Source organism: Scleropages formosus, chromosome 3, assembly GCF_900964775.1.
Source record: "Scleropages formosus chromosome 3, fSclFor1.1, whole genome shotgun sequence".
Classification (NCBI taxonomy): domain Eukaryota; kingdom Metazoa; phylum Chordata; class Actinopteri; order Osteoglossiformes; family Osteoglossidae; genus Scleropages; species Scleropages formosus.
Window position 1 is genome coordinate 17,954,409 of NC_041808.1, and position 18,421 is coordinate 17,972,829.

Consider the following 18,421-nt stretch of genomic DNA (forward strand, 5'->3'; position numbering starts at 1 on the left):
AAAGCACTTCTGTGCTTGTTTAAGAAATCAGTGAACTCTCCTGTTTATTTCAGTACATATTATACTATCATGTGTAGATCATTATGCGTGATGGTAAACCCTTGAGTTGTGCTCTTGTACTCACTCATCAGCTGATGGCTCATTGCTGTGAGGTAAAGCTTCGTCTTCTGAGTGGTCATGCAGCAGCTCCAGCGTTTGCGCGCAGGACGTGTCTCCCACCTCCAGCACTGGAGCTATGCTGGGCCTCCTGCTGCCCCCATTACTGCCCCCTCCTGGCAGAGTAAGAGTGGTGCCACAGGAAGGTCTGATGCCGGTGTCTTGCAAATCAATGGCCACAGTCCCTTGGAAAGGAGATGTTAGTATTGTACATGTAGTTCTGACACATTTCATGATCTTCCATCTGAAACAGTCCTCCTGCTTTTAAAGGGATACAGTTCTCATCAAAGTTTGGAGGTAAAAACCAAAGTGTACTTTTGGGAAATATTTCAGGGAGCAAATGATTATGTTTTGAATTTAGGAACCAAGCAGCAAACCTCTGTGTTGCACATCCGTAGCTCTTGGTGATGCTTACTGGGGATGCTGTAAGCCCGATATAGTACTATTATATTCCGGGTGCGGCGGGGTCCAAACTTTCATGTCGCCACATAAGTCAGTTCGCATTGTAACAAATCCATCCATCCATCCATCCATCCATCCATCCATCCATCCATTTTCTATCCCACTTGTCCTAGTAGGGTTGTGGTGGCAGTAGGGAGAGCAGAGAGGCCCAGCCGCCCCTGTCCCCCACAACTTTCTCCAGCTCAGCCTGGGGGATCCTCAGCCGTTCCCAGGCCAACTGTGCGATATAATCTCTTCAGCGGGTCCTGGGCTGACCTCAGGGCCTCGTCCCAGTTGGCCGTACCCGGTATACCTCCAAAGGGAGGCACCCAGGGGGAATCCTTATCACTGAACCACCTCAACTGGCTCCTCTCAATGTGGAGGAGTAGTGGCTCTACTCTGAGCTCCTCCCAGATGTCCAAACTCGTCACCCTATCACGGAGAGTGAGTCCCAACACCCTACGGAGAAAACTAATTTCAGCCGCTTGTATCCGCGATCTTATTCTTTCGGTCATTACCCAAAGTCATGACCATAGGTGAGGGTAGGGACATAGATTGACCTGTAAATGGAGAGCTTTGCCTTATGGCTTAGCTCCCCCTTCACCACTACAGTCCAGTACAGTGACCGCATTACTGCTGCTGCTGCTCCCAGTTTGCGGCCGATCTCATGCTCCCTTCTCCCCTTACTCGTGAACATGACCCCATAATAATTAAACTCCTCCACCTGGAGCAAATTCTCTCCCCTTACCAGGAGGGGGGCATGCCACCCTTTTCCGTAAGAGAACCATGGACTCAAACTTTGAGGTGCTGATCCTCATCCCAACCGCTTCACACTCGGCTGCAAACCGTTCCAGTGCATGTTGGAGGCAACCATGTGATGATCCCAAAAGGACAACATCATCTGCAAAAAGCAGAGACGTCACCTTCCGACTCCTACACAGAATGCCCTCCTGGCCTCGACTGTGCCTTGATATCCTGTCCATGAAGACCACAAACAGGAGTGGAGACAAGGCACAACCTTGGCGGAGTCCAACACCCACATTGAACAGGCCTGACTTAATGCCAAGTATGTGGACACAGCTTTCGCTCCGTATGTACAGAGACCAAATGGCCCGCAGTAGTGGCCCCGGTACTCCATACTCCCTAAGCACCTCCCAGAAAATTTCCAGAGGAACACGGTCATAGGCCTTCACCAAGTCCACAAAACACATATAGACTGGATTAGCGAACTCCCATGCCCCTTCAATGATATGTGAGAGGGTAAAAAACTGGTCCACTGTTGCACGGCCAGGGCAGATTCCGCATTGTTCCTCTTCAATACGAGGTTCAACTATCGGCCAGAGCCTCTTTTTCAGCACCCCAGCATAGACTTTCCCAGGGAGGTTGAGAAGTGTGATACCCCGATAGTTGGCACACACTCTCCAGTCCCCGTTCTTAAAGATAGGGACCACCACCCCAGTTTGCCAATCCAAAAGCACTGTCCCCAAGGTCCATGCGACATTGCAGAGGCATGTCACCCATAACAGCCCTGCAACATCCAGGGCCTTAAGCAGCTCCAGAGAATCTAATCCACCCCCAGTGCTTTGCCACTGTGGAGCTTACCAACTACCTCAGTGACTTCCATCAGGGAAATGGACTCTGACAGCCCGGAAGCATCTGGTCCTGACTCCTGTAAGGGAGGCATATCACTCGGGTTTAAGAGTTCCTCAAAGTGCTCCTTCCACCTTGTTGTCATCAGAGGTCAGAGTTTCCCCACTCTTGCTGAGCACAAACTGAGCAAAGCTCCTCCGACCCCTTCTAAGCCACCAGATGGTTCTCCAGAACCTCTTTGAAGCTGACCGATAGTCGTTTTCCATGGCCTCTTCAAACTCCTCCCATGCCCTAGATTTTGGTTCTGCAACCGCAGCAGCTGCTGCCTTTTTCGCCTGCCGGTACCTGTCTGCTGAGTCAGGAGTTCCCAGAGCCAACCAGGCCCTAAAGGCCTCCTTCTTCAGCTTGACGGCTTCCCTCACCACCGGTGTCCACCAGCAGGTTCCCGGGTTGCCGCCCTGTCTGGCACCAACAAGCTTTTGGCCACAGCTGTGCCTGGTTGCTTCCACAATGGAGATTTTGAACAGGGTCCATTCAGACTCCATGTCCCCTACCTCCTTTGGGACATGGGAGAAGCTCTCCCAGAGGTGTGAGTGTGAGTCCAAAAAAGCCTTACGGAAAATGATAGTAAAAGAACGTTTACCCTGCCTGGAATAGGGTCACCAGGACCTACCCCTGGAGCCAGGCCTTCGGGTAGTGTTCCTAGGCAAGCGCCTGGTGGCCAGGCAGCCTACGTAACCCAGCCGGGCTCAGCCCAAAAAGACATCCTGGGGGGCCATGTGGGCCCACCACCTGCAAGGTCCAACATGGGGGTTGGGTGTAATGTGTGCCAGGCATTGGGAGAGGGCGGGGTCGCATATGGCGTCACGGCCCCTCAGCCCCTTGCGACAGAAACTGTTACAATAAAAAGGTTTTACAACAAAAATAGACTGGTATTGTTGATGTCGTGGAAATAACTAAATAGGATTTTACAAACTTGTTTTATACGAGTAAATGATGAGCTAAACTTGTTTAAGATTTAAACTTCTTTAACTGATCAACAAGTCAATTCAGCATTTTTGTTTTGTAGTGAGATTGCGATGCGGCTACATCAAAAGATTGGGGAGAACAAAGGGGTCTTTGCAAATTAGTCTCCCAACATGTGAGCTGTTTAAAGCCGTACTGCTTTGGAGCAAAAGAGCAAGGTTACACCAAAAGATGGCGGGAAAAATAGGCTTTACAACATGAATGAAAAAAACCACATACTGTAGATATACTAGGCATCATTCAAAAGGTTTGTTTTTTCCACTAAATATCAATAATATTTTTTTTTTTCACCATCGGCCTGTGTTGTACAAATCACTATATTACATAACTTTACCTTTTGACTTTTGGAAATACGTTCAGGAAGCACACAGATCTGAAACATGTGAAAAGGAACTGATCGAAAAAAAATGTGCGGTCCAAGGCCTGACCGCATTTTATCGGGTCTACAGTGTACCTCGTGTACTACAGTGTACCATCTGTACTACAGTGTACCATGTGTACTACAATGTACCACGTGTACTACGGTGTACCATGAACAGTAACTAGGACAATATTGATGGTACAGTTGTGGCTGATTTTGGACTTTGCTGCAGGTGCTCTGGTTTTCTCACACATTCCAAAGACATGCATTTCAGGTGAACTGAAAAATTGACACTAAGTTACCCACTGTGTGTGACTCTGAGAGAGAGTGTGTGCGAACACCCTGTTATCAGCTCGCAACACAGTCCCGGAGCTGCACTTTGGAGTGTGAATGGAGTTTGTGGCAACTACTGAACTACACTGAAACAACATGATATCCGTTCACTACTAAGTTAAAAACCTATTAAAGGTCTGTTTCCACTCTGTAATCTCTTAAAGCAAAACAACCTTTCATATAAAATAGGTAAATTGATGTTACAGTGAAATATTTTGCATGCAATGCTTTCCTGCATACTAAGAATCAATTCCAAGTCCTGTTTGTTAAACTGTATATGGTTTTTATTTCGCTAAAACACACACTGTCTGAAGCTGCTTGTGGCGAACTGGACCCTAACCCGGCAATGTAGGGCGCAGGGCCTGGGGGGACACACCCAGGACAGGATGCCAGTCCGTCACAAGGCACCCTAAACCCCAGACCCACCAGAGAGCAGGACCTGGCCAAACCTGCTGCACCACCGCGTCCCCCATTTCAGTAATACATGATAAATATTCCAACAAGCAATAAGGTTTTTTAATAACCCCATGAATTCATAACTGAAAGGGTCATTAGAGATGAGAAAGTAAAATACCCACTACAGGTTTCCCTCATGTAATGAGGGATCTTTTTTGACAAAAGTTCAGAGTTATGAGCATGTGATTTATACTTAAAATTCTAATTATGAGGAGTCAGCTCTCACATATGAGAAATACCTCATGAGAACAAACATTTAAACTTAAAGTATGCTCCTTGGTGATCATTCAATGTGAAAAGATCGCCATGGGTTGTGTCTTCTCCTGCTTGCATCTGCTGTCAGCTGTGTGCCAGATCACAAACTGTCTCATAAATCTAGTGACTCTTTATCACCTATTATAGAATTGGACCTCAAAGCAAAAAATGCCTCCCAACTACAACAGTAACATAAATGATGAGAGAACAGGAAATATTAAAAAGAGCAAATGTGTTCTAGGTCTTAAGCTTGGGTTTAAAGGTGTCCTTGGAAGTTCTGATATTCTGGAATTGGTTTGGAAATTTTTTCGTCTTTAAAAAAATAAATAAGGAGTTTTGCTCTTCGGTTTTACAATCTGGACATAAAGGGGGTAGTTTGCTGTGAGTGCCTATATGACTTTTCTTGGCAGTAGGCATTAAATTTCATTGCTTCACTATGAACTAAATCACCCCTTATTCCTCTCTCTGAGCATGTGTCATAGCTGTCACAGTGTTAGAATTAACTTTCAGTTCCAGTTCCAGTCTCACAAGCAAACCTTTGTGGCTCAGGAATATATATTATCTATTTTTTCCCATATAAATTAAAAATAATGAAGATTTATGTGAAAAATATTAATAAGCAAGGTTATCTTCCCATACCCATGCTGGCTATGATGCTGTGAACAGGCAGTCGCTTAGGATCGTTCCCTGCCTTCTTTAGCCAGTTGCTCTTGACCTCATGTTGTGTTTTGAACATGGAGTTCTCCTCTTTCGTGATGTTGATGTAGAAGCAGGTGTCCGAGGAGCTCATGACAGCATGAGGGCCCGGGTTCAGCAAGATGTTTTTGTTGCCCTCCCTGCACACACCTATCAAACACACACCATACCTGTAGCAACACACACAGAGCAAAACCGTATGTCGTCAGCTGACGGCTTTCTGTAAACGAGATGAAAAACATAACAATCAGCAGGTAGTGACGTGTTATTAAATAGAATAAAAATCAGACACCTTCTGTTAAGTAAATCACATACTGAGAACATACCATATACTGACACAGAGATGCAAAGTATTCACAAACAAAATATTATGCATAATTTGAGTATATGGAATACATTCCAAAATGGTTTATACATTTCTAAGAATATAAAAATACAGATGGATAGATAAAGTTTCTTAAGGACCTTCTGCAATGACTTACTTCTTATGTGCATTAAAGGAAGCATATGTGAAGCTCTTCCCTTCAAACTCAGCGAAGAAGATGCTCTCCCTCAGGACAATGTTATACACCTCATTACCTGAGCATTTGCCATACATCCTCTGCCACTTTTCTGGAGACTGTTGTCCCTCCCTGTAACATAGCTCATGTCACCAGTCACTTCATTTAGGCTGTTAGCAAAACAAAGCTTTATTAAGAAGCCATATGAAAATGTGAAGGAGCACAGGAGAGGTTAAAGGTGTAGGTCTGGGATCTCTGGCTCAGGCCTGTCTTCAGTACTCACAGTCCTTGCGAGGTATGAACAAGCAAAGTAATGAGTGTCGATGTGGCTGGACAAATACAGTTCAAGGCCAACAAGGCATATTTAAACTCTTCCTCACAGACGACATGATCTGGAACAAGTGAAAATACAGTTTCTTTTTTTATTGAAATAGTCACCCAGAACTCAGTTTAGACACAATTCTTTCTGAGGGCTGTTTATATGGTACCACAGTCTGAAGATTGTTTCTCACCTGCAAATTTGACGTGAAATTTGTTCTCCGGTTTGAGAATCTGAACATAGAGGGGGCAGTTAGGAGCAAAATCCTTCACTGCCCAGGCTCGTAAAATCGTCTGGTGATCCTGAAACGCGAACATTAACGTCGAATCTAAAGAGTCATCTTAGAAGCAAGTGATCACAGAAAAACACAATTTGTAAGAAAAGTCACCAGCATGGTCATGTGAAAAGATATGTACAGCATACAATGGGATTGTGGGATTTCTCTTCATATGATTACATACAGTATAAATACAACACAAGATCAAAATTGCCATTTCATTCCACTCACCACAGAGTTCATCTTTTCCTGAACTATATTAATATCAGCTATCATAAATTTATGATTATGTCATACTAATATGGAACGAGAGGAGCCTTATAGGGACAGGCATAGCAGTGTTCAAGCCACCTTAATGTGTTCCCCAAAATTTGTGTACAACTAATTTCTGTACTATTGTTTTGCTTCCCCATGTATCTGACACTTTGTTATATTCCTGATTTTAGGTACAGTTTGTTGTCATATGACCGGACTAACTAGGAAGGAGGGGCGTCCAGCCATGCAATTGTTACATGTAAATAAAATGTTTTATTTTAAGAAAACAAAGCATAATATAACAAAATATGACAATCAAATGGACATCTGTATAGTAATCAAATAATAAAATTAACAAATACTGTACTCTAGTGGGGGAGCGTGGTGGCGCAGCGGGTTTGGCCAGGGCCTGCTCTGTGGTGGGCCTGGGGTTCGAGTCCTGCTTGAGGTGCCTTGTGGCGGACTGGCATCCCGTCCGGGGTGTGTCCCCTCCCCCTACAGCCTGTGTCCTGGCCCCCTCCAGCTTTGCACCCTGTGTTGTCGAGTTAGGCCCCGCTTGGGACAAGCTGTTTCAGTCAATGTGTGTGTGTGTGTGTGTGTGTGTGTTTACTCGAATGGTACCCTGTCATGCTGGAAGACTGCCCAGCATTTGCAACACTTTGTTACCAAATTTGCCTGCATAATAAAATATACATATTTTAATTTATTATTAAAAGGTTTATGCAAATAAATCAAATAAGAAAATTTCTGTAAATTCTAGGAAATAAACACTAAAAATTATATTATAATGTACTGCAATGTGCAGTCATTCCAGTATCCAGTTACAAGATCACTCAAAGTTCAGCCATGTACAGATGAACTATAAAAGAATTTCACAGCTAAACTAAAGATTAACTAAAGATTACCCTGTTGGTATCTTCCATCTTTTTCTCTTTTAGGATAGTCTAAAATTAGTGACTAAGTTATCTGGCTATCTGAGAAATCTCACCTCATGGATATCTGCTAAACTACAAAGCTGTAAACCCACTGATTTGCAGTGACTTTCAAAAATTACCTTTTTTCCTCCTTTGGAAAAAAAAATGCTTGTCACTGAAAATTGTGTGGTCAAGTGAAAATAAAAGCTAAATTTTAAAAGGTAATGTTTGAAAAATATATTGTGCAGTATCTAATGCTAAGTCTGTGGACAGTGTTGGAGTACATCTGATCACTTTGGAGAACTGTTTACTTGCAACGGCATCTGCATAATAGCAGAAAAATGTAACCACCATGTGGCGGACTGCGAGCACTGTGGGGAATTCACTGCTCTCAGAAGAGCTCTTCTGGACGAGTGGCCTGACAGGCTGTGCAATAAATCTCTGCCCTGGTCGCCCACTCGCTCGTGTTTCCTCTTCTTGAAAAAAGTCACCCTACCTTTAAAATGAAAGTAGCTCAGTGTGCAAGAGAAATGGTAATTTACTGTCATTAGCCACAGTGAGTCACATCCTGATATCGACCCTAACTTAGAAAACATTTCTCAATGAAGGAATACATGGCTGGGCCTGGTATCACTGAGGAGAAACAGCCAAAGCAGCTGGTATTCTGTTCCATCCCATCCCATCCCATCTCACAAGACAGTCCTCAGAGAGTATTTTTCAAATAAACCCATTAAAGTTCCAGAGCACATTTTGTCAAAATTTTACCATTGCCTTAGTAGGGGAAAAATGAAATGCCAGCCCATAATTTTGCTGACATCTTTTCATAAGGCAACCTACACTGGTAGGTACATTATAGGTGCACTACATATCCCTTAATATAGGTTGGCAATTTTTAACTGGAGCAACTTGAGGGAAGTACCTCACTCAATAGTACAACTGCAGGAGATGGGATTGGATTCCAGAGCCTTTCATTTCAATACAACCATGATATTCAGCAGTCTTAATGGTTGTTTACACACATTTTCTGAACCGCTTGTCCCATTCAGGGTAGCGGGGAGCCAGAGCCTAACCTGGCAACACAGGGCATAAGGCTGGAGGGGGAGGGGACACACCCAAGACAGGACGCCAGTCTGTCGCAAGGCACCCCAAACGGGACTCGAACCCCAGACCCACCGGAGAGCACCACCGCACCCCCTTACCAATGGTTGTTTAGTTAACTGATATACATAAATATTATTTAATCAAGCTCATACACATTTAGCAAGAACTTTAAAACCCTCAAATATATTTCTAGTAATAATACAGTTGCCACAGATGCTGAGCAGACTGTAACAGAGGTTTTTGGATTACATACTGCTGCTGTGCGATCCACCTCACACCGACTGGTTAAGATAAAGCAGCCCTCAGCATTGTCCATTCTGGAAATAAAGGAAATACCAGTACGCTGTGGTGGTTGTAATAAAAAACAAACATCTATTAGCAATTACAGAGAACAAAAAACAAGTAGTATATTCGCTTTATTACAACGCATGAAATGGTAACATTTAAATTCTTGCTATGTACTTGGCAACTCAGTACAGAAATGAGAAAATGGGTAAAGTTTGTGAGTTGTGCAACTCAAAAGCCATGAGTTGTGCAAGCCAGTTTTGATAAGAATTTGTTGGTAATTCTTTCAACGAGTCATTAAAACCAGCATGAGCACCAGCAGATGGCAGTAAACATCATTTGCTGTAAAAATTCTGCTATTACTTAATAAAAAAAAAAAAAAATTAACTACAGGTGCAGTAAAAAAAAAAAAAAAAAAAAAAATTCAAAATTCATTTATTGTCATTGAGGGATGACGTATATAACTTGGCCAAATAGAAAGAAAAGGCATTTTAAAAACATGGTTATGATCCCCCAGAGTAATTGAGTTCTGGACCTTACTTACTTTGCTCTGAGCAAATCCTGGTCTTTCAGAGCTGAACCTTGCAGATAAATCACTCTTTGGGACCACATGGGGATCTGAAGCACTCTGCGTACCTGCACGTCCATTTCTGTGGGACAAAGTATAATGACGTAGTAGTCCTGCAACAGAGGGGCAACAAATACGACTGATGAAATGGTCCGGAGAAATAATTCCATCATTGGATATGTCAGGGGGAATAAGCTTCTGTTTCTGTTCAAGGGTTTCACTGCATGATTTATGAGCCCCAATGTTTAAACATCCAGGTAAAGCATATGTGAATATTACACCTACATCTATGTTTTTCCAGCACTTTCCCGGTATCTTCCCCAAAAGGTGGAATTGAACCATTCTGCTGCTAAGCAGGTACAGGTTTGGAGGCTCCATGAGGCTCATCCAGGTGCAAATACCACACATTCATATTTCACTCATAAGATCCAGAAAACCCGGGGTATGAGTCCCGCTTGGGTTGCCTTGCGACGGACTGGCGTCCCGGTCTGGGTGTGTCCCCTCCCCTCCAGCCTTACCCCCTGTGTTGCCGGGTTAGGCTCCGCCTCTTCCGCGACCCCGCTCAGGACAAGTGGTTTCAGTCAATGTGTGTGTGTGTGTGTGTGTGTGTGATCCAGAGAACATGAGCTCTTTCGACTTTCTGTGATGCCAGGTAAAAAGCAATCACAGCTAATATATCTGAATTATTCACTATTTTATTATTACCACCATATTATTATTCATTATTCAAATATTCACTCATTTTTTGTCAGTATCATTTTGTCACTTCAAGACAAGTTATACATTTTTACAGCAAGCAAAGGTACATGTCACATCACATAAAAGTGCTCAGTGTCCTTAGGGTGCACGAACACCCCCAGCACTGCATGGCATCTGCACTTCGGAGAAGGTGTGAACACATTTGTGTGTCTCTCACCGGTCACTGCATACAGGTGCAGTGTCGATGGAGGAACGTGTGGGCAATTACCTGCAGTCTGGGGTGTGCGTAGAACTCGTTGAGGAAGTCCATGAGCAAGTCGATCTTCAGGGAGCTGACACACAGCACCACGTGCTTCTCCGTCTCGGCCCGATGGCGGCTGTAGTTCCCCCCCGACTTCTGCCTCTCCATCCACAGATACGCCAGCTGCTCCAGCTGCCAACAGGACAGGCACACATCAAAAAACAGTGACAGAAAATGGTACGAAATCTACTGAACATGGATTAAGTAGCAAATTGGAACTTGTGTAAGAATTTTGTTTTAATTTGTAAGTGGGAGCCGGGATCTCCAATCCCTACAGAGGAACCTCCATGCCGAACTGCTTTTGGAATGATATGCCTCAACCCCTCAATCGAACTCAGGTCAGGACTTTGTCTAGGCCATTCCATTGCTTTATATGAACTTTCTACAGCTATTCTGATGGTGACTCGATGGTATATCTAGGATTGCTGCCTTTGTCAACTCACAAAGTGGTGGTCTGACATTCCCCTTTAGAATTTTGTGATACGAAAAGGAGTTCATAGCTACTTCAGTGGCAGCAAGGTGCCCAGGCTCTGTGGCAGCAAAATATCCCCAGACCAATGCTGGAGTGGCCATCAGGGGTCCAGGACTTCTCGTAGTGTGCCCGTGAGGTTTTGACACAGCAGACTGCAAGTTGTCGGTTACTATGACCAGTCTTGAGAAATGGCATTCCTGGTTTTCTCATGGTATTGCCAATTTTCATACATCAGTCCAGATGTTCTTTCAAGGTCTGGAGAGACATCCTGGTGTTTTTTGGTGAATCGTAGGTGAGCTCTCATATTCTACTTAGTGAGCGGTGGTTTTTGCTTTGCCGGTCCCTTGTGTATCCCATCTTAGCACTTTAGCTGGGGCAAACGGATGTTTCTCTGGGGTCCTTTTTAAACTTATTAGCGATTTTATACCTTGCCTGTGGACAGTCTTTGCAAGACAGACCAACCTAGGCTGATTCAGCACAGTTCCAAACTTTCTGCATTTGATGAGCATGGCTCTTTCTGACTGTGGTTTGACTGAGGTTCGGAGCCTTAGTATGGATGAGTGACCCAGTGTAAGTAGTGCATCTAGCAGTGTAAGTCACCTTGGCGAATAAGGTGTGCGGGCTGATAACACTACACAGAGTTCATTGGAAGTCACTTTGAAAAAAAGTGTTTACTAAATTAATAAATGTAGTCTTGCCCAGACAGAAAGGCCCCACTAGCTTTTCCTAGAGCCTGCTGTGATGTGCCACTATGAAACTCTGTTTTGTCTTATCGATTACTGTTGGTAAGGGTTTGTGTAGCTGAAAATGCAACTGGACAGGGCTGCAGCAGCTCAGGGATGACTCTATTCAAACAGCTGGCCCTAAATTCCCCTTGGATTAGGCTCATTAAAACGAGAAGGCAGTTACTTATTCACACCTATGATCGCATACTTTCATTATCTTTCATACCAAGAAAGAGACATAAAAACAACACTGGTACAATTTTTTCTTTCTCTCTTAGGCTCATTTCATATAAAGCTACAAAAGACTAAATACATCATCAAATTTAATGTTAAAAAAACTGCAAACATAAAAAATAGAGAAAATTATTGAGTAAATACTTTTACACGGCCTTTCAGCACAGAGTTTGAAATTAACATTTGGACACAACACTTTGGCTTCTTGTGCAAAGAACACAAATCTCTCACAGACAGAGGCTTTTAATTTGGATTTCTCATGACGAATAATAAGTTCTCACCTGAATTGGCAGCACCACAAGTGCAACAGATATCATTATGACAACAAGTAGTTTTGATGGCCAGATTTCCGGGGTGACATCTCCAAATCCCACAGTAGAAAAAGTTACAATGCAGAAGTACAAGGAGTCAAATAAGTTCCGCTTGTTTCCGGCACGTTCCAAATGTTGAATTCCACACATGCTGCAAAAACACACATTTAGCAGAATCTTAGAATAAAAGTGTACAGAACACACACGCACTGTCTGAAACCGCTTGTCCCAAGCGGGTTCGCAGCAAACTGGAGCCTAACTTGGCAACACAGGGCACAGGGCTGGAAGAGGAGGGGACACACCCAGGACAGGACACCAGTCTGCCACAAGGCACCCCAAGCAGGACTCAAACCCCAGGCCCACCACACAATGGGCCCTGGTTAAACCTGTTACACTACAGCACCCCCCAGTGTAGAGAACATTGTCACTTGAAGTGAAACCTACAAGTGTACTGAGTAGAGCTGATGCTTTTAGCTCTAAAAGTTGCAGGATCAAATCTCACTGTTAGCTGTAGGACACTTGACAAGCTACTTATCCTAAATTGCTCCAGTAAAAATTCCCAGCTGTATAAATGGGTGAACAGCTGTGAACAGCTGTGAGCAGCTTAATCTGAGTTGCTTTGGAGAAAAGCATCAGCTAAATGCAAAGTTTATCCATTTGATCTGATTTTAGTTGCTGAAACTTGGTAAGCAGAAAAATGTTTGGTCTTTGGGCAATGTCCCTTTGACAGATTAGCATTCCAGCCAGCATGTACACTACTTAGCCTAGTGCCCTGGCCCAGGGGCAATCTCTGTCTCTGAATTGAACAATCTCGGACATGGACAAGCTGTTAAGTAAGTGAGTGAGACAGTGTTGAGTGTTCAAAATGTGAGAACTTATACAGGTGGTTCATAAATTTTATGGAGAAATAGTGTCAGTTCTGTTGGGTAGCATGGTGGCACAGCGAATAGCGGTGCTGTCTCACAGTGCCTCGGTGGTATGAGAGAGCATGGGTTCGATCCCTGTTCAGTCCGTGTGTGTTTGCTTCAGTTTCCCCCCACAGTCCAAAGACATGCTGTTTAGGTTCCCCCATAGTGTGTGAATGACACAGAGAGAATGTCATCCACTGATGTACAGATGAGTGATCCATTGTAGGTAGTGTATGTAACAGTGTAAGTCACCTTGGTGAATAAGGTGTGTGGCCTGATAACACTACATAGAGTTTGTTGGAAGTTGTTTTGGAGAAAAGCATCTGATGAATGAATAAATGTAAATGTAAGCACTGTGAATAACTTAAAACCTTGTTTCTTGAATATCCTGATTTGCAGGAGGCAAACCCGCTGTCACAGATGGGCAATCGCACCATTCCATCATGACCGGGGGGGGGGGGGCTATGCATGTTCTGCTATGAATTTACTTTCATCCTTTAAAGAACAGCTACATTTATGATTTCAGCTGATGCTTTTCTCCAAAGCAACTTACAAGCTTCTTGCAATGATAGACCTGTTTCAACATATGTAGCTTTTACTAAAGAGATCATACCTTGATCTGGGGTAGTATTGGGGAAGTGGGACACACAACCCACTTCACACACAATCCCACCACAGTGTGATTAACTGCATGTGACTTCTCTGTCTGGAAGGTGGGTCAAGTACTAAACTAGCTGACACCTGCAAAAGCCATGTTATCTTCTGCGCAAACAAAAATGCAATCGCTGCCGGAAAACGGCAAAAACCCACAAAGCGAATGGACTTTTCAGGGCAATGCTGCCCAACTGTGGAAATGGGTAACAAATTGTTAGTATCTTAACATCGTAAGCCGAGAAAAGCGTCAGCAAAATGAGTAAACGTAAATGTAAAATGTGTCATCCCCGCTCTCAAAAGGTATACATTTTCTGGTGATTTTAATAGACTCTTTGTTCACAGAAGAAAATAGTTTGCCGGGTGACCTGATGGTTTGTGGAAACAGAGTGATGAAACAGTCCTCATCCAGTGCACAATGACCTTTATATTGACTACTAGATCTTAACTTAGACCTGTGTAATCTTAACGTTTTAAATCTAAAACTTAAGAATTTCAATATTAAATATATCCTAAAAAATGATTTAACCTCTCTTGCATTAATCAGAGTGTGTGAAAGCAAGAGGAAAACTGGATACATTTGTGTGGGCACATAAGAACTTGGTCAATATTGACGATGCGAGTCACTGTCTGTGCTAAGTAAATCTGACCATGCCCGCCCACTGAAGATATTTGAGGAGAGGAATCTCTGGTTATACTTGAAATACCGTCTGGACAACATAAATTGCTCTCAGCGTTAAATCTGTGACGCTGAAAACGTAACTCTGAATGTCCCTCCGTAATGTTTCTTGCAAGGTTCATTCTACAGTTGTATTCATTCTACAGACTAGAAACTACTCAAATAAAATACCTGAGAAGAAGGGGTGTAATGGGTAACAATGCATTAACAATACAGCAAGAGCAATAAAACATAAACGTGTCAATAAATCGTATATTTGAAGACAGCAACTCAACAGCAGAGTAAATACATACAAATAAATATTCGCATAAAAACTGAGTGCCGTTCCTGGTTTAGCTCCTAAAGTCGTTCGCAATCTGTGATAACTTTGTGCAAACATTGGGCAAATGCTTGTTTGTTTGTTCAGGACAGCTTTGATCCGGGGACAGTACATTTTGAAATGCTGTAGAAACATTCAGCAGCTTGCTGGAATTAGGGTTTAGCTGTTTACTTTCATGTCAACATTCATTACAGAGGAGACATTACTGGGTGATTATTTTTCCAGTAAACAGGATGTTCATAATATTGGAGACACAGTTAAGAAATAATGGAGTTTTTAACAGCATCACCACAAAATGCATTAGAGGAAACAGGAACCAAACCCTACATTATTATTATGACTGTCCAAACCTACAAGAATAGTGAAGTACATTCATAACACTAAGTGCTGCACATTTAGAGGAGGAAACCAAGGCAAATTAGCCGTAATTTAATTTGTATTAACCCTGAAATTGCCTGTGTAGGGACTGGCGGATGAGTAGAGAACAGCTTTATGCTCATTTGCGCACAAAATGAACCTAAAGAGACACGACAAAGTGGTGCAATGTACCCTAGAGAGATTTCTAGTTACTGGCCAACCCTGCTTTGCTCCTGTTAATAAAGACTTTTTGTGACTCCTGCGGATATTCTTGGTGTGTGCATGAATAAACAGGTATAAAGTTGAAAAGGAAAAACTCACCAGGTGAATATCAGGCACAATAGTGTAGAGATGAGGATGACGACCTGATTAAACATAGCAGACTGTGTCCGCTGAATAGCTCTGTGGAGGTCATTCTGAAGAGGGTTAGGTAATACATTGTTATTTATAGTAAATATTCTCAATAAAACATTCAAAGCAATTCTACCAGAATCACACACACACACACACACACACATTTTCAGAACCGCTTGTCCCATACGGGGTCGCGGGGAACCGGAGCCTACCCGGCAACACAGGGCGTAGGGCCGGAGGGGGAAGGGACACACCCAGGACGGGACGCCAGTCCGTCGCAAGGCACCCCAAGCGGGACTCGAACCCCAGACCCACCGGACAGGAGGACTGTGGTCCAACCCACTGCGCCACTGCACCCCCCCTTCTACCAGAATCACACAAGATCTATCTCTAAAATGATGAGAAAAATGTGATGCATGAAAACCAGCATGCAATTATGAACAGCACGTTCAATAAGCTAACAATCCAAAACCTTTCATTTCATTTTCTTTGATTTTTTTTTTCAAGAAAACCATGGTAACTCATCAGTCCATTTTCAATGCTCTTGTGTCGCTCATTGCAACACCACAGGTTATTCAGTACTTGCTACAGTTGCTGCTTTACACTTACTATCATGTTCTCCAAAGCATGCTTGGCCAACCAGCAGTTTAGGAACACGGGGATGAAGAGGTTTCTCAGTGGCCACCACAACATCTGAGAGACGGCGGGAGTACATCAGCTTCAACATATCTACATATTTGTGGCATTTGCGATTTCAACAAATTTGGACCTTTCAGAAAAACACCTAAAGTGTTACCTGTAATGCAATATGGGGCAATATTAATGTGGTTTAAACTGATTACAAAGTTGTGTTTTATAAGACATTGCAGAAATCTACAGTATTTGTGAATTTTAATTATGTCTGGTTGTATATTCCAAATGGATCATTTCTAATTTCTAAGTAGACGAAAAGTGTACAGTCCCAGGGCTTCTTCCATACCGTTATCAAAAAGGGAATGGTGTTGATCATCTCCAGGATGAATGATATTCTAAGGATTTGCTCCCAAATGTTTCCCTGATTTATAAAAAGGATTAAGAGCAAAAAAACAAATCAATACCACCAAAAACTCTGAATTTTGCTGTTTATTGGTTTTTGTTGTTTAAGTGACCTTTTTTAATGCAATGGCAAACTGAAGGAATCAAAGCAAAATCGAATCAATGTCAATGCACAACCTAGCAGACAGACAAAGCAAAGCTGCATTGTTCTTTTTATGTTACATCATCTGACCTTTCTGCTCTCATTGATTTCAAAACAAAATTAACAATTTATCCCAAGATTGACAAAGTTCATACGTAGTGCACATTTTCCAGGAAAACTTGTGATATTCAATAAAACTTGCCTTGTAACTGAGGTAAGTCAACAGGATTGTTTCAGAAAGACAAATGACTGCCACTGAAACCTGAGGAAAATGCAGAGCAACCTGGGGACTCAGGTACAGAGAACGGGAAACACTATAACAAGAGCACAGCAGAGCAACTGTCTAGAAGTTTTAAGTCTAACTGTTTTAAAAGAATAAACAAGCACATACAGGTGGTCCCCGACTTACGATGTTTCGACTTACAATTTTTCGACTTTACGATGGTGAGCTGGCGATAGACATTCAGTAGAAACCGCATTTCGAATTTTGATTTTTTTTCCCAGGTAAGCGATGTGCGGAGCGATACTCTCCGGCGATGCTGGGCAGCAGCACCAATCCGCATCTCCCAGTCTGTCACGCAGAGGTGTGTATTAGGCGTATTAAATGTATTTTCAACTTATGATGGGTTTCATGAAACGTAACCCTGTCGTAAATCGAGGACCACCTATATATTGCTTCTGTAATTTATTAAGATCTTTATTCATGACATTCTTCACAATGCATCTGTTTTCTAGAGACATAAAATATCCACAAAAGCAACAATGACAACAACAATAATAATAATAATAACTACCGCAGGAATGACCTTCTCATTCTTATTGATATTCTGAAAAAATGTCAGACTGATGCCAAACCAGTTCCTTGATTCACAAAATCATTAACTTTTTATAAGATGCTATATTTCTTGATATTACCTGTAATGCCCATAGTGGAAGACTTCTCTCCACCCAGATTATAGGAGACCTGGTAGCGTAATCGTGAAAATAATTAAGAAAGCTGCTCACAATATCAGTTAAAAATATGGGACTTTGCAATACGCAATTTAAAATTTGAGGTGGCGTGTGTTCCAAAGGAGTATATAGCAGCAACGTTCTAGAGAAATGAGACCGTTACAGGTAACACCTCAAAAACAACTATTTAATGTGCCAAATGAGTGTCAAGAATTGTGATTTTCGATGTGGCTTGAAAAGGCAAATAAACCACAGTGAACACATCAACAGAACCAACATACTCACCAATCAATCTTTAAGAAAACATAGGTCTGGTCTGAGCACCCCCAGCTTGAGAAAATAAAAAACACAACAATACAAGGCTTTACATGTGTTAATAGTACATACGAACATCATGTATAAATGGTTCCAGTCCACCAACTAACCAATTAAGGAAGACATTTTCCTTAGACAGGAAAAACAGAATATGACTTTGAGAATGTCACATTAATAATAATTTCCATATATTTTCACTCTTTCTATTCCTTCTCATAATTTTAGCATACAGTTGAAACATCAAGAGAGCAGAGAAATTGAAAAAAAAAATTATTTTTTCATTTCACACACACACTGTCTGAAACTGCTGGTGCCAAGTGGGGTCACAGAGCCTAACCTGGCAACACAGGGCATAAGGCTGGAGGGGGATGGAACACCAGTCTATCACAAGGTACCCCAAGAGGGACTTGAAGCCCATACCCACCCAAGAGCAAG

The 18,421-nt window shown here is 42.6% G+C and overlaps 1 protein-coding gene across 2 annotated transcripts in view; it reads right to left on the reverse strand.

Moving 5' to 3' along the window:
* The window catches only part of kcnt2a (potassium channel, subfamily T, member 2a), a 39,937-nt gene that overhangs the window by 17,243 nt on the left and 4,273 nt on the right, over positions 1–18,421 (reverse strand). Inside the window, exons 4-18 of one of the 2 annotated variants that reach the window (XM_018753585.2) lie at positions 17,957–18,001; positions 17,636–17,684; positions 16,923–16,982; positions 16,523–16,597; positions 16,153–16,236; positions 15,511–15,605; positions 12,246–12,426; positions 10,501–10,665; positions 9,510–9,646; positions 8,934–8,997; positions 6,327–6,435; positions 6,098–6,206; positions 5,797–5,946; positions 5,258–5,484; positions 125–341 (exon numbers count right to left, since the gene is read on the reverse strand). In XM_018753585.2, the coding sequence (XP_018609101.1) occupies positions 125–341; positions 5,258–5,484; positions 5,797–5,946; positions 6,098–6,206; positions 6,327–6,435; positions 8,934–8,997; positions 9,510–9,646; positions 10,501–10,665; positions 12,246–12,426; positions 15,511–15,605; positions 16,153–16,236; positions 16,523–16,597; positions 16,923–16,982; positions 17,636–17,684; positions 17,957–18,001 (1,767 nt within the window). Of the gene's footprint in view, positions 1–124; positions 342–5,257; positions 5,485–5,796; positions 5,947–6,097; positions 6,207–6,326; positions 6,436–8,933; positions 8,998–9,509; positions 9,647–10,500; positions 10,666–12,245; positions 12,427–15,510; positions 15,606–16,152; positions 16,237–16,522; positions 16,598–16,922; positions 17,004–17,635; positions 17,685–17,956; positions 18,002–18,421 lie in introns of both variants that reach the window. The other variant, XM_018753584.2, reaches the window with a different exon arrangement.